The 24,121-nt window shown below is 38.1% G+C and overlaps 1 protein-coding gene and 1 long non-coding RNA gene across 2 annotated transcripts in view; one reads left to right on the forward strand and one right to left on the reverse strand.

The window, feature by feature from the left end:
• Positions 1 to 24,121, reverse strand: part of LOC126456873 (dynein axonemal heavy chain 7-like) — a 783,013-nt gene that overhangs the window by 486,449 nt on the left and 272,443 nt on the right. The window contains 1 exon segment of the mRNA XM_050092694.1: positions 8,879 to 9,026. Coding sequence (XP_049948651.1) covers positions 8,879 to 9,026 — 148 coding nt within the window.
• The window catches only part of LOC126456874 (uncharacterized), a 392,629-nt gene that overhangs the window by 35,707 nt on the left and 332,801 nt on the right, over positions 1 to 24,121 (forward strand). The gene's annotated exons all lie outside the window — the stretch shown is intronic.

Genomic DNA, 24,121 nt, shown 5'->3' on the forward strand with positions numbered 1-24,121 from the left:
CTGCCAGCCACAGCCGCACAGTACTAGATGCAGCCTAGCAGAGAGCGCTATGATAGCAGTTATTGATAATTCATCGTCATTGCTTGTATGGACATTGCGTGTCACCCATCACTTGCAACACCGTTTTAAATACAAAGTTAAGTATTCTCGATCTTCTTTATAGTAATAAAAACTATTAATGTGATTTGCTTGAATTGTTGTATATCTATCCGAGAGTGCAGCATCCTTTAGGCACCCTATAAGCGATGAGTGTGCAGGACCCCACAGTATCACCTATAAGAAACATGTGGTACAGCAAAGGGCATCCACATAGTACCACGCTATGCAAACCTATTCATCGGCCATCTACATAATTCAATACCTTCCCTTGCTGACAGTATGGGTAATGTAACGGATGATGATAAAAAGAAGGCCAAAATTTATAACCTAGCTTTCAAAAACTTGTTTATGGTATAGGACTGCAGCACCATTCCCCTTTTCAATTATCAAACAAACACAAGGATGGCTGACATAGTGTTTAGTGTATCTGGGATTGTAAAACAGTTAAGATCCTTAGATGTCAGGAAGGCATCTGGCCCAGATGGTACCCCTGTGAGATTATATGTTGACTATGCTACAGATATAGCACCATTCTTATCCATCATCTATCAGAGGTCATTGGAACAGCAGAAAGCTCCACAGGACTGGAAGAAGGCCCAGGTCATAACAATCTATAAAAAGGGTAGAAAATCAGATGCACATAGTTACCGTCCAATTTCACTGACATCGATTTGTTGTAGAATCATGGAACATATTTTGTGTTCAGACATAATGACCTTTCTAGGCTCTGAGAAGCTCATCTGCAGAAACCAGCACAATTTTAGGAAACAGCAGTCATGCGAGGCACAGCTGGCCCTCTTTGTGCATGATATACAACAGGCTCTGAATACCGGTTTCCAGGCTGATGCCACATTTCTCTACTTTCAAAAGACATTCCACTCAGTTCTACACTGTCGCTTGCTCCAAAAAGTGCGCGCTTTTGGTCTATCCGATGACATACGCGGTTGAATAGAAAGTTTTCTAACAGACAGAGAGCATTTACATATGTCTGCCTGTGTCTGTATATGTTCAGATGGATATGTGTGTGTGTGTGTGTGTGCGAGTGTATACCTGTCCTTTTTCCCCCTAAGGTAAGTCTTTCTGCTCCCGGGATTGGAATGACTCCTTACCATCTCCCTTAAAACCCACATCCTTTCGTCCTTCCCTCTCCTTCTCCCTTTCCTGTTGAAGCAACCGTGGGTTGCAAAAGCTTAATTTGTGTGTGTGTGTTTGTGTGTTTTTTGTCTCTATCAACATACCAATGCTTTCGTTTGGTAAGTTACAGCATCTTTGTTTTAGATATATTTTTCCCACGTGGAATGTTTCCCTCTATTTTTTTTCCCCCTCCTGAGGCAAGCTGGCCCACAACTGTTGTAACTGGTCCTCAATATTGTAGATACTGGCAGTGAGATGGAGTTCATGTTTCAGCTGGCCCCACACATGTTCTATCATGGCAGATCTGGGGATCTTGCTGGCCACTGGAGTACCTCAATGTCATGCAGACAGTTCATAGAGACAGATGATATGCGAAAGTGAGCATTGTCCTGATGAAAAATAGTATCACAGTAATACAACCTCTCCCCAGGTTGCCACAGTGCTTACAGATAATTGTCATCCAGGGTACTGGTGAACTTTGATTCATCACTGAGCACAATATGATGCCATTCACCAGCAGTCCATACCTCCCTGTTACAACATCATTCCAAACACACCCATTTGTGTTGAGCTAATGGCAGCCTATGCATGAAGTGTTCATTCCTTAGTCTGGCTGCTGCTAGTCTGCAAACAAAGATGTGTGGGATGACACAGAATGTTGCAGAGAGTCCGTTACCTGTCCTCAAAAGGCAAACACATATGTGAAGGGGTGCTTGGGGCACAGTACAGAGATCACCCCCTTGTGGTGATCAGACATGGCTGACTGGAACCTTGACAATGAGTTTTACTGCCCTCATATAACCATGCAGCCCAACATCAGACCACTATAACATCAGAATGCCTCCCAAATCTTGATATTGCATAATTCAACCTTCTGAACAACTGGAGATCCACCCTCAAACGCTGTCAGGTGCTGAAAACGATGTGTCAAACAAGTATGCGGTGTCTCCTTGTTCTCCACAGTGATCACTCAACATCCAATTCTGCTCACACCCCTCATATACCATATCAGGCCTGACAGTAACATTGAACATGAATAACGCTGATGCACCCTGTTGACCATTTTACCAATCACAGAGAATTGCTGCTCTACTTAGTTACATGCACATTGCTGATGTATACATGAACGAAGTTATCTTTATGTCTGTCTGCTGGGTCCTTCACTTTTTTGTCAGGTACAGGAGCTACAGTACATGTAAAATGTTGGTAACGCTACCTTCTTTTTATTATTGCACATGCCTTCATGTAACTAATTCATTGGTAAAAAATTATCTTTCAATTGTCTGTTGTTACATGTACAAACTGTTCAGTACTGTGATTTCTTTGATAAGCACAAGTATCATTGACTACAGCAGCTTGCTCAGTAATGTGTAGCAATCACAATTACAAATTAAAGTCAGCCTGGAGGTGCCTCTGGACACATAGGTTAAGAAACTAGACTTAAGTGAAACTAAATGTTTGTCTAATTTTACATGAAAACTTTGGTGATATAATGTTTCATTTAGAATTACTTTTGTTACACAGAACTACAAAAAAAAAAACTACATTAGATTAGATTAGATTAGATTTACTTTCATTCCAATTGATCCGTAGTGAGGAGGTCCTCCAGGATGTGGAACATGTCAGAAAAACAACAATACATGACAAATATTTAAACTAAAACAAATAAGCTAATGTACCATTCCACAGGCCCAAGTGGAATGATCGTCATTTTTTAATGAACACTAAGAGTCATTTTACAAATACTATTGCACTGAATTTAAAATAAAAAAGTTTTATATTTATTTATAAGGTAAGATACATGTAATACAACTACTGTAATACTTATTTACAATGAACACATTACTGCACTGAAATGGTGCAGAAGTTAGATTATACTTACACACACACACACACACACACTCACACACAAATTTTCAGTGAACACATTACTGCACTGAAATTGTGCAGAAGTTATGTTGTACTTATATACAAATCAGTTGGTTTTCCTCAGAAATTCATCAATGGAGTAGAAGGAGTTGGCCACCAATAAATCCTTTAGGCTTCTCTTAAACTGAATTTCATTGGTTGTTAAGCTTTTTATGGCTGCTGGCAAGTTATTGAAAATGTGTGTTCCTGAATAATGCACACCTTTTTGTACAAGACTAAGTGACTTTAAATCCTTGTGAAGATTATTCTTATTTCTGGTATTGATTCCATGAATTGAGCTGTTGGTTTGAAAAAGTGATATATTTTTTAATGACAAATTTCATTAAGGAATAAATATATTGGGAAGCTGTAGTTAGTATCCCTAGTTCCCTAAACAGGCTTCTGCAGGATGTTCTTGAGTTCACACCACATATAATTCTTACTGCACGTTTTTGTGCCCGGAAAACTTTAGCTTGGCTTGATGAATTACCCCAGAAAATAATCCCATATGACATTATGGAATGAAAGTAAGCATAGTATGCCAGCTTTTTCATTTTTATATCCCCTATGTCTGACAAAATTCGCATTGCAAACAGAGATTTGTTAAGACGCTTCAGCAGTTCTGTGGTGTGCTCCTCCCAGTTGAATTTATTATCAAGCTGTAATCCCAAGAATTTAACACCGTCCATTTCTTCTATCTTCTTGTCATCATATGTTAGACATATACTCTTGGGACACCCCTTACAAGTTCTGAACTGCATGTAGTGTGTTTTTTCAAAGTTTAGTGACAAAGAATTGGCTAGGAACCAGTGATTAACGTCTACAAATATTTTATTGGCTGATCTTTCTAAGACTACACTTGATTTGCTATTTATTGCAATGTTTGTATCATCAGCAAACAAAACAAACTTGGCATCTGGTAATGTTACTGATGAAAGGTCATTGATATACACAAGAAAAAGTAAGGGCCCCAAAATGGAACCTTGTGGGACCCCACATGTAATTAGTTCCCAGTTGGATGATGCCTGATAGCTTGATACATGTCTCTTTCCTAATAACACCCTTTGTTTCCTGCCAGAGATATAAGATTTGAACCATTTTGCAGCATTTCCTGTTACACTATAATATTCTAGTTTACTTAAAAGGATATTGTGATTTACACAGTCAAATGCCTTTGACAGATCACAAAATATACCAGTTGCCTGCAATTTTTTGTCTAATGAATTAAGTACATTTTCACTGTAAGTGTAGATAGCCTTCTCAATATCAGAACCTTTTAGAAATCCAAACTGTGACTTTGACAGTATGTTATTTGAGATAAGATGGTTATAAAGACGACTGTACATTACTTTTTCGAAAATTTTTGAGAATGCTGGCAACAGTGAAATTGGACGGAAATTTGATGCTATTTCTTTATCTCCCTTCTTAAACAGTGGCTTAACTTCAGCATATTTCAGCCATTCGGGAAATATTCCACTGATAAACGACTGGTTACACAGATAGCTTAATATGTTACTTAGCTCAGAATCACATTCTTTAATTAACTTTGTTGATATTTCACCATACCCACTAGATGTTTTTGATTTTAAAGATTTTATGATGGACATTATTTCTGTTGGGGTAGTGAGGGTCAAATTCATATTATGGAAGTTACTTGAAATGTCTGGTCTAAGGTAATCCATAGCAGCATCTACCAAACCTGACAACCCCATCTTTTCAGTAACAGTTATAAAATGTTTGTTAAAAAGTTCTGCAACACTATACACATCTGTCACCAATGCATCATTTACTCTTAATGCTATTTGTTCCTCTTCATGTCTGGTTCTACCAGTCTCCTCCTTCACTATATCCCATATTGTCTTTATTTTGTTATCTGATATGACTATCTTTTCCTTGTAATATATTTGCTTTGACATCCGTATTACAGTCTTTAATATTTTGCAGTATTTCTTATAATGTGCTATAGCATCAACATTGGAAATGTTTCGGATTGACAGATACAGTTTTCTTTTTGTTTTACAAGATACCCCTATTCCTCGAGTAATCCATGGCTTCTTTGTAGACTTTGCTCTAACCTTGGTAAGTTTTGGGGGAAAGCAGTGTTCAAATAAGGTAAGCACTTTATTAGCAAAAATGTTATATTTTTCATTCATGCCATGAGCACTGTAAACATCAGTCCAGTGAATGTCTCTGAGGAGTGTCCTAAAATAATCAATTTTTGGCTTACTGATTATCCTCTTGAGCTCAGATTTAACAGATTTTATATCCTGTTCAGTATTAACATTTAACAGAAGGAACTGCATGTCATGGTCTGAGAGGCCATTGACTATTGGTTTTGTAATATAATTTTGTTCATTTGACTTTTCTATAAAGATATTATCAATGGCTGTTTGTGAGCAAGTGGTTATCCTAGTGGGGAACTTTACTGTGGGAATTAAGTTGAATGATAGTGTTACTAACTCAAATAGGTTCTTATTGGGAGAGTCTTTAAGGAAATCTACATTGAAATCACCAGCAACCACTATTTCTTTGTTTTTGGTTGTTAAATGGGCCAGTACAGCTTCAAGGTGGTTTACAAACAGATTAAAGTTACCTGCAGGTGCTCGATATACACTTAATATTATGAAAGATTTTTTGTGAAAATCTAATTCTGTTGCACATGCTTCCATATGCTGTTCTAGGCAAAATTTATGAATGTCTATGTTCTTAAATTTATGACAGTTCCTGATGAATGTGGCAACTCCTCCTTTCTCCATTTCTGATCTACAATAGTGAGATGCTAACCTAAACCCTGTAACACTTAAAAGTTCTATACCAGTGGTCACATGATGTTCAGAGAGGCAGATTATGTCAGCTGGGTTTGAAGACTCTAATTCATCTATGCAGATAGTTAATTCATTAATTTTATTTCTCAGTCCTCGAATATTTTGATGCAATAAAGATAGCTGACATTTCACATTGACTGACTTAAAATTGGATGGAGTTAAAATATCTGCTGACAGTTGAAAATTCTTAACCAATGGCTGTTTATGTTGATGTAATAAGCTGGAATTATGTTTTTTGATTTCTTTCTCAAACTGAAGGTTTGTCTCAGTTCTAACCTCTCTTAAAATTTGTTTTCTTTCTGTCCTCCCTACCCTAAAAAAAGGGTCTTTTCTGAATCCTATAACCACTGGTATTTTACCACTCATGACAGTGCCTCCCCCCTTTAACTTTCCTGCTATTTCCCCAGCCAATTTACCCTTCCCCTTCCTGTTGAGGTGAAGGCCATGCCTAGTATAATCCCACCTACTGACAGAATCAACATGAACCACACCAATGTGTGACCCCGCACCCGACATGAGCAGCCGTTCCAGCTCCAAATTAACTCTCTTGACAGAAGAGTTCAAATGAGGTCGGTCATGGCGCCCAAGAACAGATACAAACTCAACACTGGTATGCCTCGATGCTGATGCAATCTTCGCCAGGTCACACTCTATGCTGTACCCAGGATCTCTGTCAATACTGTTACCTGCCCCACCCACTATAACCACGGTGTCTTCCTTAGTGAAATCTTTGCAAAGTGATCCTAAATCCTCTGTCACCTGCTCCAGACCAGCACTAGGTTTAAAAAAATTGGTGACCTGGTATTCTGATCCTAGTTCATCCTGCAAGAGTTGGCCAACACCTCTTCCATGGGAACTACCTAACAACAACACTTTCTTTCTCTTTACTGATTTCCCTACATTCTTACTTTTCAATTTGCTGCTGAAAGTTTGTTGTGCCCTGTCTACGCCTGTAACTGCTTGAGGCTCACCAGCTTCTAACTGAAGCAACAGGTCAAATCTATTTTCCACATTCACCATAAAGCTGTCAGACAAAGTTCTAGGCCTGTTCCTCCTGTTGCCTGTTGCCACTTCCCACCTCTCTTTACCCTTCTCCCTCCTTAACCTGTCAAGATCTCCCCTGGCCTTGTCTAACTCAGCCTGAAGGGCAGCAATTTTCCCCTCCTGTTCCAGTATCTTCCTATCTCTACTACAAATCCTACAAAACCACTGATGAGTCTCATTTACTTCCCCTATTCCCACGCCACTACAGTCACCCACATGGAAAAAACTACAGCACCCATCACACCAAAGCCCCGACCTAACAATTCTACGGCAAGTCAAGCACTTTTCACTCATGATAAACGTAATAATTTATTAAGAATAAGTCAGTTAAATTACAGATAAACACGAAAATATGGTTACACAAATTTGGCCTATACGCAACTGTGTGTAAACAAAAACAAAAGTGCAAAGTTTCTGAAACAACAAGTTAAACTTTACGCTACTTTCCGGAAATGCTAGTTAAATAATGAAGAGGTACGCTAAGTTAAATTGCTGGAGAGAGCAAGGAACAACTAAACGAAATTCTATAGATTTGCTGCAGCAGAACGTAAACAGAAAATACGACTGTACGGTCTTTTCGCGTTTTCTGCTATATTACGTAATGAGAAATGAAACCTTTAATGGTACACTTAAACGGCACACTAATACACTTATTTACCACGTAATCAGTACTAATCTATGTTTTTTATAATCTAAAATAACTTATCTTTACGAGAACACCAAACCTCGCGCTAGTCGCTTGGCTGCAGGGCTGCCAACCTTGTATAATCTGACAGCAATATTCTATATCTACATCTATGTACATACTCTACAAACAACAGTATGGTGTAGAGTGGAGGGTACAATGTACCACTATTAGCCATTTCCCTTCTTGTTCCACACACAACTGGAGCGAGCAAAAAATGACTTTCTATAAGCCTCCGTATAAGCTGTAATTTTCCTCATCTTACATTCGTGGTCCTTAGGCAAAATTTAAATTGCAGCAGAATAATTGTTCTACAATCACTTTCAAATACCAGCTCTCTAAATTTTCTCAACATCATTCCTCATAAAGGATGTCGCATTCCCTCTGCGGATTCCATTATAGTTCCCAAGGCATCTCAGCAAAACTTGCATGTCAACTGAATCTACTAGTAACAAATCTAGCAGCTCAGCTCTGAATTGATTCAATGTCTTCCTTTAATCCAATCTGGTGGGGATGCCAAACATTCAAGCAGTTCTCAACAGAGGGTCACATTAGTATACTATATGCATTCTCCTCCCTAGATGGACCACACTTCCCTAAAACTCTCCCAATAAACTGAAGTCAACTATTTGCCTTCCTCACCAAAATTTTTACATGCACATTCCACTTCATATCACTTTTCATTGTTACACCTAGATATTAAATCAATGTGACTGTGTCAAGTAGCATACTATTAATGCTGTATTCAAACATTATGGGTTTATTTTCCTAGTCATCTGCATTAACTTACATTTTTTTTTTTTTTTTTACTTTTATAGCTAGATGTCATTCATCACACCAAAAAGTCATCTTATATTCTGCTACAGTCACCCAACAACAATTCCTTCCTGTACACCACTCCATCACCAGCAAATCGCCACAGACTGCTGTTCACCCTGTCCATCAGGTATAATGGATATTATAAACAGAAAGGAGAGGGTGACTAATCCATTGTGTATTGATAATTGATATGATAAACAGAAGTGAAAGGGTGACTAATCCATTGTGTACTGATGTTTCTAACAGAAATTACATTTTGTGCACCAGCTACAGCCACACTTTCTTTGGTGTCATTAAAACTACAAGGGCACTTACTTCAGTCTAACAAACAACGGTACTGCATTTAATCACTACATTACCTTACCTGAATAACTCTTGCAAAATCCCTGAGGTTGAAAAGATAATGAGATTTTGTTGGGGTTGGCAGTAAGTTAGCTCGGGACTGTTTATATATTTCGAGTGTTGCTCCAACAATTTCAGTAATACATGGATCAAATTCCTTACTGAAACCTCTGTAAAAAGGAATGATTGAAAAAATAAAATCAGTAATATATGCAAAAACATCTTTTTAATGTTGAAAAATGTGTGATAAATGAGAATTGATCTCTATATTTCTTTTGTCAGTACGTAATAAGCAACAACACAAATAACTGAAAACACAACATACTGAGAGTGCGTGAAAAAGATAAATTACAACATAGTTAATTATTGTACTCAGCTACATTATACAAATACAAAGAGAGCCAAAAACGTAAAACTAAATGTTAAGTGGATAAGTTTTCATCAATCAGATTTATTTTGCAAATAGAAGTAGTAGGCAAAAGATATATATGTCAGGCATATACCAAGCCACGAGAATATATGAAGAACAAGGAACAAATGAAGTGAATTAAAAAGAAAGGGAATGTACATGATACTAATACCAGGGATCAGAAAATACTAATATAGGAACAAATGGAAGATAGTTAACCCTTGAGTAACAGAGGAAGAACTGTGGATAACAGTAATCATATAATCGGTATGCATGGAACAACACATGCTACCAATACGTTTCACAGCACAACACACAAAAAAAGGTATTTTTCTGGGGCTCATACAACAGGTTCTATGTGTGAGAGAAAAGTAGGGTCAAGTATTTTGGATAGTTCTTGGGCTAGGAATGATTTGTATACCCAACAGAAGGATTGTATTACTGTAACTAACCTATAATATAGGGTAAAAGTTTGAATATTACCACTTTCTCCAGCTTACGATGAGCAAATTGGTTACTTTTTGTTGCATTAAATGTGGTTATGGTGCACCTGAAGGGTCTAATGGAGGTACCATTTAGATCATAGGCAGTTCCGAGGAGAAACCAAAAAAGTTTTCTTGATATCTTTATCCATTTCTGAGATACAGATTTCAAAGTTGCACTACTTTGAACTTAAAATACGCATATAAAATCTGGTATGAAGTAAAAAATAGTTTATAAAGTGATGCAGCATGCAGGGCTATGCTGTAAGGTGTCTCTGTTATCACCAGAAGAGTTCTGGGAACCCAATATTGTATTACTGAAACACATACAAAATTTTTGTGCACAAAAAATATGGTCTGACATGTCAGTTTTGCGTTATTTAAATTTCACATAAGTAAATTATCGTCATTTTACTGATCTATAAAGTTATTTTCATATGCATGACATGCTCTGCTGTAGAAGGAAAAGAAACCAGTTGAAAAATGCTCATGTTGGAGCACTAAAAAGGTGAATATGCTCCTGTTTAACAGATTCTGACTAAAAAGTGGGGCACCAGCTGCCTCATTCCACCTTCCTCAGCACATTATAATTTTTTTTCCAGCATGTGAACATACTCATACTTTTTTATCTGAGAGAGAGACAGTGGCTGTGGGCAAGATATGGAAAAGTAAGAAGTACTGGAAGATAGTAGACAGTGGTTGTGATATAGAAAATGCAAAGGACACAATGGCAGTATGAGAGAAGAACAGCACTAGGAAAAGAGTGAAGGAGACAGTGCCAGTGGGAGAGGAATAAAGAAAAGGAGAAAGTGGAAGTGTCTGAGAACCAGTGAGAATGAGAGACAGAGTCTGTGACAATGGCAATGAGGAAGAGAGAGGTAGTGACAGTGAGAAGAGACAGGAGCAATGGGAAGAAATGACTGACAGCAGCATTAAGAGAGAACAAGAATGATACAGTGATAGTAAGAGGAGGCAGTAGCAGTAGGACAGAACGGAGGAGCCTGTGGCTGTGAGATAGGAGACAGTGACAAAATTAGAGAGATTCAAACCGATAACAACAATGAGTTGGGTTGAATGAGTGAGTGAGAATGGGCAAGTGGGACTGAATGGGTTGAGTGACTTACAGCAATGAACTAGTGGATATGAGTGAGCTACAGATTGGCTAGTTTATGGGAGTGAGAGGTGAGCTGCATGTTAAAAAAGAGTGTGAATATGTTTAAAGCCAAAATTTTTGGAAAATTTTTTACAGGTGCTGAGGAAGGTAGAACATGTAGCCAGTACCTCAGTTTTCAGTCAGAGTATTTTAAGCAGGGGCATATTTGCCTTTTTTGTGCTCTGATATGAGCATTTTTCTAGCGAAAAGTTGTATATTTGGTACTGAATTTTCAAACAGCTACTGAAAAAAAAATCTGGATACTGATTTCCAGTCAAGATGAATGGCATAGTTGTTGGTGTGCCATAGAAACAGTTTGTGAAATATAGTCATTTGTATGGTAAAGTTGCAAACTCTTAAAAACTTGAGTGATTGGTACATTTAACACAAATGTAGCTGTGGAGCTGAGCAATTGATAGCTGAGAACCAACACAGATGAATAAGGCTTGGAATTTTGAAAGTAATACTATGAACTTACAAATAAATTTGTGTCATCAACAGTAAGCGGAAAAGTTACTCTTTGGCATATTTCATATCATAAGAATGTCACTGATGACCTCCATTACTGAGAGAAGAATTGTAGAAACCCATTCTCACCTTAATAGGTCTGTATACTACACATATGAAGGAATTACTATGGTAGTGGAGTGGGTGTGGCCTGCACGTGTGGGTTTTTAGGCTGGAGTTATCCCTCCATAGGTCCAATAAGACAAGTTCTAATTAGAGACAGGAAAGAATGCTATCCCCATTAATTAAAGAGAGTAATGTTTGTCATGAAGATTGGAGAAAGAAAATGTTGATGTGGTATTAGATAACGGCAGGGGCATCCAAGGAAAATTCTCACGTCTAGTGTTTCTTAAAAATGGCACCAATGTCTACATAGTACTTGATACTGTAACCGGGCTAAAACCCGATTTTAATAGCAATGTAATACAAAATTCAGGTTCGAATGTACACTGGTGAGCACAACTTAAGGCCGAAACCATGTCTTACACGATGTGTGTCTACCAAGTAATATAGCTCATACCTACATGCATCATCATGCCTTACCACACTATAATAACTGAAGGAACAAAATGATCATATTTGAAATGTCCCTGGATGCATTGCATACTCCTACCTCTTATCATTTGACAATTCATTCATTGTTGTCAACCATAATCATTTGGTGGTCCAGATGTTATAGCAAGAGGAGGCATACTGTTGCATGAGTGTACTGATCTCCACATTTTGAATATGGTACACACACCAGTCAAAGTTAGTGTCATACTGTACACCTTTCCCATGTGTGTCTTTCCAAGAGTATACTCAGCCCTGATTTCATTTTTAGGGATAACAATGCACGGCTGCATCAAACAGCACAGTTGGAGGAGCTCTTGGAATGGGAGAATATTCGCTGAATGGACTGGCTTGCCCATTTCCCCATCTTAAATCCAATCAACCACATGAGGGATGCATTGGGGAGACATATCACAGCACGTCTACATGCACCAACAATCATCCAGCAGTTGTCAACTGCACTGGTGGAGGAACAGAATGCCTTGCCACAAGAGCTCATTCCCAACTTTGTAGCCAGCACGGCAGCTTATTGCAGAACATGCACTGTTGTATGTGGTGATCGCACACCCTATTAAGCCTAAGTTTTTTCAATCTATGTTACTTGGCAGTGACCTGTCATGCAAAGCTTACTTTTCTCCAGAGGAGGCTGGAGCTCTGCTGTTGGTAGGGCCCAGGTAAAAAATGAATGAACTTTATAATGGAATTGTTCTGAACTGTTTGTTATATAAGCTTAATTTATGTCATACTGCTTAAAAAAACACTAGAAAAATAGTAAATATGATAATTATACAGTTGTAGATATGTAGATATAGGCCTAATCCACAAAATACTTTAGCCAATAATAAAGTGTAAACAGAAGTGAACTCATCCCTGCTCCCCCTCCCCCCCCCCCCCCCCTCGTATACATAATATTGATGAGCACCTAACTGATTGATTACTATCTTCTCTTGCATACTTAAAAATTGAAAGGATATTTTCGTAAATAAATTACTTTATTCATTTTAGAACCGCTTTAATAATCCTAGAATTTTAAATACACAGCTCCATAATATGGAACACTACTGAGAGGTAGCCCCATTTACATTTGGCTACAGGAATCTACATAAAGTGATGCAAAAACTGAGCAGTTAAAAGAAAGGGAAAAAGATGATTTCAGAATTAGCTAGAAGAGGCACTTGAATTCTTCTACACAATATATTATCTATGACTGCAAGAACAAGCCTCTTAATAAGCGTGCGCGCTGCTGTCACAATGTCATTTATTCCAGGTAGTACATAAAAAATTACTGTTACCGAATATTATGTGTCAACAGTACCCTTGGTACATAAAGCCACTGCCTATACAGTTAGCTCATTTTCAACAATGGCATTTTTGCTGCTGCTTGGCTTAAATATTGTAGGATCTCAAGGGTTGGTCACAGGTGCTGTTTAACTCAAGGCTTCCCATTTTTGCTGATTTCTGCCAACTGAGGACTAGAGTGAAACTATTTAATGTAAGCTGCTACATATATTTGATAGAATAATAACTGAAATGAGAAACAGATTTCTCATCTAACACACTTTTGATCTAGCATTAATTTCCTGTCAGGAAAGCATTAAATGAGAGCTTCATACTTTGTTTTGAAAAATGTTGAGCACATTTGCATGACAAATAAAACAGATATCAATACAGTAGAGCTAGTAAATGAAATAGCTGCTTTTAAATTCCACTAGAAAGAGCTGTTGCAGAGCATGATTCCCATTTAGATATGCGATTCCTCCCACCCCCATCGCAAAGTAAGGTTATGAGTGCTTAACCAAATACTGAATTAGCTTTGAGCATATGTATGATAATTTCTTTGCAATTACAAATGATAGTAAATTTACGTAAGGTCAAGTATCGGTGAAGCAGGCATCAAATTGAGCTATCTTGTCTATAGAATATGACACAGCTGCTAAATTTGACTTCAATGAAATTATCAATGAATTTTCTGTGCTCAAAGCAAGGAAATGGACAGTAAAATTGTAATAAGTACACAATTCTTGGGAAAGAGTATGTTGTCATCTCTTAAGTATAGAACTTTTTATTTTATTTTCTATTAACAACTCATACAGTGTTTATAATTTAATTGAAACAAATAAATTTTATTCTTTGTTATACGTCATAATTAATTCGGCACACATTAGCTGCTACAAACAATTATGACACACATTTTGTTTTGCATTCCATTGTTTTAGGAAGTTTGTACAATTTTTAATTTATCTACTACAATGATACATTTAATTTGCTGCATGAAATATTTTTCATCTACATAGTTCACTTGCCAAAATTGCTTCATTTTCATTAAACCTACCTTACAAATTACAAAATTTCCTTTATTTGTGTAGAAAAATTGCAGAAAGGTGCTTTTCCCTGGGGTAGTGGGGGCAGGGGGGGGGGGGGGGGGGGGAAGTGCAGCTTTGGTTCTGCCAGCGGTGCAGGATCATCTCAGTATGACTCTGGCTAGAGACCCAAGGCTGCTGGCCCCAAGCACTGTGCAGATGTACAGACAAGTGGACAAGGGTGGGGACGAGACACCATGGAAATGGAGATAGGCATGAGCTGGTCCACCCAGCGGGTCCACCTGAGATGGCCCTGAGATAAGGTATGGCGAGAGGTGATGTCAAGAAATTGAAAGATGTTGTTCACATCACTATGACTCAAATTTTAGGGGCCAGGGGTGTGTAGGTGAGTATGGACCATCTCACACTGGCCCTCACTCTCGTGTGTGGAGAGGAAAACAGGTTAGTCACAGTTGAAGAATGTGCTGGGGGGAGGGGGGGAGGGGGGAGTGAAAGAGTGGCAGCAAGACCTGGTCTGGCTACTGGCAGCTCAGAATAACTCTGTGTCTCTGCATCAGAGCAGTGGAAACTGGACCTCATCACCTCTGGTCTCTATCTCTTGTACTACACCAAAATCATGTCATACTCAAACTTTTTGATACAATACTGGAAAAATACATGCTATAAAATTATATCACAATATTCCTAGTGGGGCCATACCCCTGCGGCACTTAAGAAAGAGCTGCCCTGCTTTTGTACTTGTTTTGCACACCAGTCTGCAAAGATAGGCTGAGTGCCAGTGGTAGTTTGGGTTAAGATAAATGTTGGAGGTGCATTGAATATAGTCACCAGATGCTCTTATAGAATGCCTACTCAGGAGCAGTATTGGTGGAATATCTGAGATGAAACTTGGAGAATATTTCATGTAAATTTCCCAGTAATCAGGTGAAATTATTCTAAATGCCTCACTTGAAAATTACTTTGAGCAGCTAATCAGAGAAGCGACTCATGAAGGCAACACATTTTATCTCCTGGTCGCCAACAGATCAAAACTCTTTGACTCAGTTGGTTTAGCACAGGAAATCAATTATCATAAGGTTCTTACAGAATCACTGGATATAGCTGCAAGTAGGAATCTAAAAAAAGGTAGGAAGATTTTTGCTAAGGTAGAGTGACAAGAAACGGATATCAGATAACTTGAGCAGTCGACATGAAACTTTAATTTCCAGCATTGACAATGTTGAGCACCAATAGACAAATTTCAACAGTTTTGTACAAAATACTATATACACATATGCACCAAGCTGTGAGAGATGGAAAGACCCCCAGAGGATTAACAGCCATGTTTCAGAGCTGTTACTAAAGCAAAGAGAGAACCTCACTGTAAATTTAATTCTAGCCAAAGCACCACAAACAAACAGAAAGTGAATGAAGTAAATATTAGTGCAAGGAGAGCCAAGCACGGAGAATTCAACAGATCTGAAAGTAAAATTCAACACTTGACAGAAAATTCTAAGAAGTTTTGGTCTTATGGTAAATTGGTAAATGGATTGAAGTCTTGTGTTCAGACCCTCTGTGACCAAAATAGCTTTGAAACACAGGATTGCACAGAGAAAGCCAAAATACTAAATTTTTTTTCCAAAACTATATCACTGAGGAAGATCACACTGTAGTTCCCTTTTTAAATCACTGCATGAACACCAGAATGAGAGAGACTGAAATAAGTGGCCATGCAATAGAAAAACAACTGAAACTTCTCAACAGAGGAAAGGCCAATGGACTGGTGGGATACTAAGATGAGATTCTCCATGCAGTATGCAAAGGAATTTGCTCCACTTCTAGCAGAATTGTACAGCAGGTCACTGAACAGGTGAAGCATTCCTAATGATTCGAAATAAAAAGCTCATTCCCATTTTCAAGAAGAGGCATCGAATAAATGCATGTAGCGCTATATCTCAGATGTCAGTCTATTGTCAAATTTTGGAACATGTTTCATTTCTAGAGACTGAAAATCTCCTCTGTAGGAATCAGCATTGTTTTCAGAACCAACAACCATGCAAAACTCAGCTCTCTCTGTTCATCCACGAAAACTAGAAGGCAGTATACACTGACACCCACATAGGTACCACATTCTTTGGTTTCCAAAAGGTGTTCAGTGCAGTCCACACAGCAACCTAATGAACAAAATATGAGTGTATGGAACATTACACTAGCTGTGTGAGTTGACTGAAGAGTTTCTACGAAACAGAACACAGTATGCCATTTTCAATGGAGAAAAATCTTCAGTCATAAAAGTAATTTTGGGTTAATTACCTAGTGGATAATAATAGAAGTTCTGCGAGGCTTTCTGCAGATGCTACTGTTGTATACACAGATGTTGTAATGCTAGAGACTTGTAGCGAAATGAAGGAAAACCTGCAGAGGATCAAAGATTTGTGTAGGGATTGGCAATTCATCTTCAACATCAACAAATGTAATGTATTGAGCACAAATAGGCAGAAAGATCAATTATCATATCATTACATGATTGCAGAACAATCACTGGGTGCAGTCACTTCCAGAAACACTTGGGATCATGAATACAGAGAGAGTTAAAGTGGAATGAGCACATGAAACTAATTACAAATGAGGCAGATGTCACACTGAGATTCACTGAACGAATCCTCAGAAAATGTGGGCTACCCGAAAAGAAGGTAGCTTACAAAACCCTTTGTTGACCAATACTTGACTATCACTTGTCAGTCTGAGATCCATAGTAAATATGATTCACAGGAAAATTGGAGAAGATCCAAGGAAGTGCAGAACACTCTTCCCCGAGGTCGACTTCCACCAGTTCTTCCATTCGTCTGTAAAGAATTCACGTAAGTATTTGGAAGCTGTGATTTATTAAACTGATAGTTCGGTAATTTTCACATCTGTCAACACCTGATTTCTTTGGGATTGGAATTATTATATTGTTCTTGAAGTCTGAGGGTATTTCGCCTGTCTCATACATCTTCCTCACCAGATGGTAGAGTTTTGTCAAGACTGGCTCTCCCAAGGCCATCAGTAGTTCTAAGGGAATGTTGTCTACTCCTGGGGCCTTCTTTCGACTCAGGTCTTTCAGTGCTCTGTCAAACTCTTCACGCAGTACCGTATCTCCCATTTCATCTTCATCTACATCCTCTTCCATTTCTATGATATTGTCCTCAAGTACACCGCCCTTGTATAGGCCCTCTATATACTCCTTCCATCTTTCTGCTTTCCCTTCTTTGCTTAGAACTGGGTTACCATCTGAGCTCTTGATATTCATACAAGTGGCTCTCTTTTCTCCAAAGGTCTCTCTAATTTTCCTGTAGGCAGTATCTATCTTGCCCCTAGTGAGATAAGCCTCCACATCCTTACATTTGTCCTCTAGCCATCCCTGCTTAGCCATTTTGCACACTCTGTCAATCTCATTTTTGAGACGTTTGTATTCCATTTTGCCTACTTCATTTACTGCATTTTTATATTTTCTCCTTTCATCAATTAAATTCAATATTTCTTCTGTTACCCAAGGATTTCTACTAGCCCTCGTCTTTTTACTTACTTGATCCTCTGCTGCCTTCACTACTTCATCCCTCAGAGCTACCCATTCGTCTTCTACTGTATTTCTTTCCCATATTCCTGTCAATTGTTCCCTTATGCTCCCCCTGAAACTCTGTACAACCTCTGGTTTAGTCAGTTTATCCAGGTCCCATCTCCTTAAATTCCCACCTTTTTGCAGTTTCTTCAGTTTTAATTTACAGTTCATAACCAATACATTGTGGTCAGAATCCACATCTGCCCCTAGAAATGTCTTACAATTTAAAACCTGGTTCCTAAATCTCTGCCTTACCATTATATAATCTATCTGATACCTTCTAGTATCTCCAGGATTCTTCCATGTATACAACCTTCTTTTATGATTCTTGAACCAAGTGTTAGCTATGATTAAGTTTTGCTCTGTACAAAATTCTACCAGACAGCTTCCTCTCTCATTTCTTAGCCCCAATCCATATTCACCTACTATGTTCCCTTCTCTCCCTTTTCCTACTCTCGAATTCCAATCACCCATGACTATTAAATTTTTGTCTCCCTTCACTACCTCAATAATTTCTTTTGTCTCATCATACATTTCATCAATTTCTTCATCATCTGCAGAGCTAGTTGGCCCATAAACTTGGACTACTGTAGTAGGCATGGGCTTCGTGTCTATCTTGGCCACAATAATGCGTTCACTATGCTGTTTGTAGTAGCTTACCCTCACTCCTATTTTTTTATTCATTATTAAACCTACTCCTGCATTACCCCTAGTTGATTTTGTATTTATAACCCTGTATTCACCTGACCAAAAGTCTTGTTCCTCCTGCCACCGAACTTCACTAATTCCCACTATATCTAACTTTAACCTATCCATTTCCCTTTTTAAATTTTCTAACCTACCTGCCCACCTAAGGGATCTGACATTCCACACTCCGATCCGTAGAATGCCAGTTTTCTTTCTCCTGATAACGACGTCCTCTTGAGTAGTCACTGCCCGGAGATCCGAATGGGGGACTATTTTACCTCTGGAATATTTTGCCCAAGAGGACGCAATCATCATTTAACCATATAGTAAAGCTGCATGCCCTCGGGCATTCTTCTTAGTATTCTGTAAACATGGCGTATTAAGCTGATGGTTTGGTAACATTCACACTTTGTGTGTGTAATTCTGACTCAAGAAATAAGTACCTACAGATATAAAATCATAGACAAACTGAAAAAGTTGTAAGCAATGTAACAATGTAAAGAGATACACACAATAATGGGGGGGGGGGGGGGGGGAGGAAGAGAGAGAGAGAGAGGAGACAATATGCTTTCTTGTCATTCTGGCCACTTCCTCTAACTGCTCATACCATTTTTAGATGTACTTTTTGACAATCAATGAGTTAACAAGATTATGAAAAGGAAAGTTGCTACATGCTTCAAGATTCACTGATGTAGTAAAGAAATATGATTCCAAATTGAATTCCTTTGAATCTACCAGAGGTAATGGGCAATCAGCAACATGTATTGACAGTGTTCTAACTAATTATGTATATGAAGATGTGTATAAATTTTGTCTAAACCTAGGTATTTCAGAACATTGTGGATTGTTCATTGAGCTGCCACAGACAGACAGGAACATTTCACAAATGAGAACCCATGTGAGCAGGAACTTTAGAAAGAAAATTTGCTAACATAAATGTGAGAAGCTAAAATAGAAATATGGCCTATTGGTCATTGTAACTCAAGCGATGAAAACTTTGAGAAATTCCTAAATAGTTTTCTTGGTGTCTTTAATGAAACATTTCCACCTAGACTATGTAGCAATAATATAAGGCATAAAAATTTCCAGTGTAAGGAAAAGGCAGCTGCACAGAGAAGTAAAATATAATAAAGATATTGATTTCATTAAATATGTTAGACAAGAGAAATAAGGTGGCACGCATTATCTGTGGCCTCGGCCTCAAAAAGGCGTGTGATTCTGTAAACCATGCATTGCTTGTTTACAAACTTGAAAAGTATGGTATTAGTGGCAGTGCCCTCCAATGGCTTAAATCCTACTTACTCAACACAAAGCAAAGAGTTAGCTTTTCTTCAAATGGCACATATTATTTTTCTGACTGGAAAAAAATATCTCGGAGTGTTCCACAAAGGCTACATATTAGGCCCAGTCCTATTTCTCTTTCATGTTAATGACTTACCATTAAATATCAGCTCCCAATCAGTTCTATTAGCAGATGGTACTTCTGTCTTAGCTGAAGATCAGGATTCGGAAAAAATTCCCAAATCTTTGATCAGTACCCTCAGTACCATAGAAACTTGATTTCAGCTAAATGGGTTGAATCTAAACATATCTAAGACCCACGTGATGCAGTTCAAAACAAAACAGTCAAAATGTGAGCAGGTTAAGATTGTACATAACAACCAAGGTATAGAAGAAGCTGACTCAGTCAAAACTTAGGTTAAAATGAAGATAAAAATTTGAGCTGGCCGGCACACATCGAAAACCTGGCAGACAAACCGAGCACCTTTGCATTTGCAATGAAAATATTCTCAACTACAACTGACATGGACACATGAAAAGTAGCAAATACAAGCTACATCAAATCCATTATTAGGTATGGTATTGCGTTTTGGGGTAACTCGACAAACATAGTGCGGATACTAAAAATACAGAAAAAAATCATTTGAAATAAGTGCACTGCAAATCACAAAGAACCATGTCGACCATTACTTAGAAAACTTAAAATACTAACTGTGCCATCATTATACATTTATAAGATTATGATATTTTTGTACACTAGACATGAATTTTATGAGGGAAACCATTTTTTTCCAATCACATGATACTAGAAACAAAGAAAATTTTATGCTCCCCATCCACCACCTCAGATGGTATGCCCAGGCACCTCAATACATGGGAATGAAAATTTGTAATAAATTAAAAGGGAACAAGTTGATGCAGATGAATTTAGGTTCACTTAAAAGAAAGCTATATGAGGTACTGACACTGAAGTTTTATTACTCAATTCATGCAGGACAAACTGGAAATTTGAGCTGGAAATAGTGTGTTACATATTCCAAGAAATATCCTTATAGTGTTATTATTTATTATAGTGCTGTTATTTGTTAATGTGAAAACCATCGTAACTGTTAAATAAATTTTTGACATGTCTCCTGTACCCAAACCAAATAGATTGCAAATGTACGCCATGAGATGAATAAAAATAACAATTCACAGTTCACCATACAGCAAAGATTTTGAATCACAGATAGGCACAACAAAAGACTATAAAAATAGATGTCATGCACACACACACACACACACACACACACACACACACACACACACACACACACACACAGATTCACGGAAATATAACTCACACACATGACTGCAGTCATGCGTGTGTTAGTTGCATTTGCCTAAGTATCTCTGTGTGTGCGCGTGTGTGCATGTCACCTATTTTCAACAAAGGCCTCATTGGCCGAAAGCTTTTTTGTGACAGTCTATTTTTTTTGTACTGTCTACAACTTAGCATCTCTACCATATGGTGAGTAGTGACTTTCTTTTTCATAATATTGTTACAATCCATCCTGGTTTTTCCAATGTTTAATCAATGACCTCTTTTGTGTTAATGTCTCTGTAAAAAACACAGGGAAAACATATCTTATTCTTCAAGAACTTTTAATTTGTAGAGCGATTAATATCTACAGCTATACTTCACAACCACCTTACGGTGTGTGCCAACAATGTTCCATGTATCACATGCCCTGTTGAAGTCTTGAATGATTCAAGAGAAGAACAATTACTGGTAAGCCTCCATATGAGCTCAAATCTCTCCGATTTTACCACCATTGTCTCTTTGCGAGATATACATAGGAGGAAGCAGCATATTGGTTGAGTCTTCTATGGTTGTATACTATAGGAACTTTAACAGTAAACCACACCATGATGCAGAACCTCACTTGCAGCATCTAGCACTGGAATCAACTGAACATTTTCATGACTCTTTTGTACTTACTGAATGAAATGTTGGATCATGTGAGGCAATACTGACCTTACGACTTTACTTAGAAGAAAGATTAAGGAAAGGCAAACCTATGTTTCTAGCATTTATAGACTTAGAGAAAGCTTTTGACAATGCAGACTGGAATACTTTCTTTCAAATTCTGAAGGTGGCAGTGGTAAAATACAAGGAGCGAAGGGCTATTTACGATTTGTACAGAAACCAGATGGCAGTTATAAGAGTTGAGGGACATGAAAGGGAAGTAGTGATTGGGAAGGGAGTGAGACATGGTTCTGGCCTCTCCCCGATGTTATTCAATCTGTATATTGAGCAAGCAGTGAAGGAAACAAAAGAAAAATTCGGAGTAGGTATTAAAATTGATGGAGAAGAACTAAAAAGGTTGAGTTTCGCCGATGACACTGTAATTCTGTCAGAGACAGCAAAGGACTTGGAAGAGCAGTTGAATGGAATGGACAGTGTCTCGAAAGGAGGATATAAGATGAACATCAACAAAAGCAAAATGAGGATAATGGAATGTAGTCGAATTAAGTCTGGTGATGCTGAGGGAATTAGATTAGGAAATGAGACACTTAAAGTAGTAAAGGAGGTTTGCTATTTGGGGAGCAAAAATAACTGATGATGGTTGAAGTAGAGAGGATATAAAACATAGACTGGCAATGGCAAGGAAAGCGTTTCTGAAGAAGAGAAATTTATTAACATCAGTTATAGATTTAAGTGTCAGGAAATCGTTTTCTGAAAGTATTTGTATGGAGTGTAGCCATGTATGGAAGTGAAAAGTGGACGATAAATAGTTTGGACAAGAAGAGAATAGAAGCTTTCGAAATGTGGTGCTACAGAAGAATGCTGAAGATTAGATGGGTAGATCACATAACTAATGAGGAGGTATTGAATAGAATTGGGGAGAAGAGGAGTTTGTGGCACAACTTGACAAGAAGAAGGGACCGGTTGGTAGGACCTGTTCTGAGGCATTAGGGAATCACAAATTCAGCATTGGAGGACAGCGTGGAGGGTAAAAATTGTAGAGGGAGACCAATAGATGAATACACTAAGCAGATTCAGAAGGATGTAGGTTGCAGTAAGTACTGGGAAATGAAGAAGCTTGCACAGGATAGAGTAGCATGGAGAGCTGCATCAAACCAGTCTCAGGACTGAAGACAACAACAACAACAACAACAACAACAACAATTACTTTAGAATGGATAAACTGATAGAACCCAACCTGAGATAAGCTCAGTTTGGATTCTGGATCAATGTAGGAACACACGAGACAATACTGACCTTATGACTTATATCAGAATATAGGTTTAAGAAAGGCAAACCTATGTCAATAGCATTTGTACATTCAGATAAAGCTTTGACAGTGTTGACTGGAATATACTCCGTGAAGTTCTTAAGGCAGCAAGGATAAATTCAGGGAGTGAAAGGTTATCTACAACTTGTACAGAAACTTAACTATGTTTGTAAGAGCCAAAGGAAGTGAAAGGTAGACAGTACTTGAGAAGAAGGAGAGACAAAGTTATAGTCTTTCTTCTATGCTATCCGATTTGTACTGAGAGCAGGCAGTAAAGGAAACCAAGCACTAGTTTGAAAAGGTCATTAAGTTCAGGCAGAAGAAATGAAAACTTTGAGGTATGCTGATAGCGATGTAATGTGGTCAGCAAGAATAAGGACTTGGTATATCAGTTGTGTGGAATGAGAATTTGTGTTGAACAGCAATAAGAATAAAACAATGGTAATGGCTTTCTGACAACACTGTCAAGACGAGAACATCTTACCAAGGTTTGCGGTGATTCGACATGCAGTAAAATCTAAGAAGACCGACCAGATATTACTACAAGCAGGAATGACGCTACCGCCTGGCTGGAGACCCAAGAAATCTTCATCGACATTCATATTCTTCCTTGTCACAAATATTTTGTAGGTTGCACAACCACATATCCATTCCCCTAAAGAGTTATTGCTACAACTGAGATTCTCCTGTCACTAACATGTCCATAAACAGTAACTTTTTACTATAGCAATCAACAAATCAACAGCCTCATTCCTGGTCACCTTCACTGTGCCACCACGTAGTGATTTTGATAGTTCCTGCAAAAATTAGTATCAAACATACTCGACCCATCGTCACTGCACAGTGAAGCTAAATAATGTTGCAAGTTGTGTGGACAACATCAATCAAGGATTACATCGGCATTTCCTTTCTCACGTCTTGCCTTCCTGCAACAGCCTAAAATATTCACTTAACTTTGACATCAGTCACGGAGTGACCCGTCTGTCTTTGGTGTCACTTATAACTCATTTAGTCA

Source organism: Schistocerca serialis, chromosome 2 (assembly GCF_023864345.2).
Source record: "Schistocerca serialis cubense isolate TAMUIC-IGC-003099 chromosome 2, iqSchSeri2.2, whole genome shotgun sequence".
NCBI lineage: Eukaryota > Metazoa > Arthropoda > Insecta > Orthoptera > Acrididae > Schistocerca > Schistocerca serialis.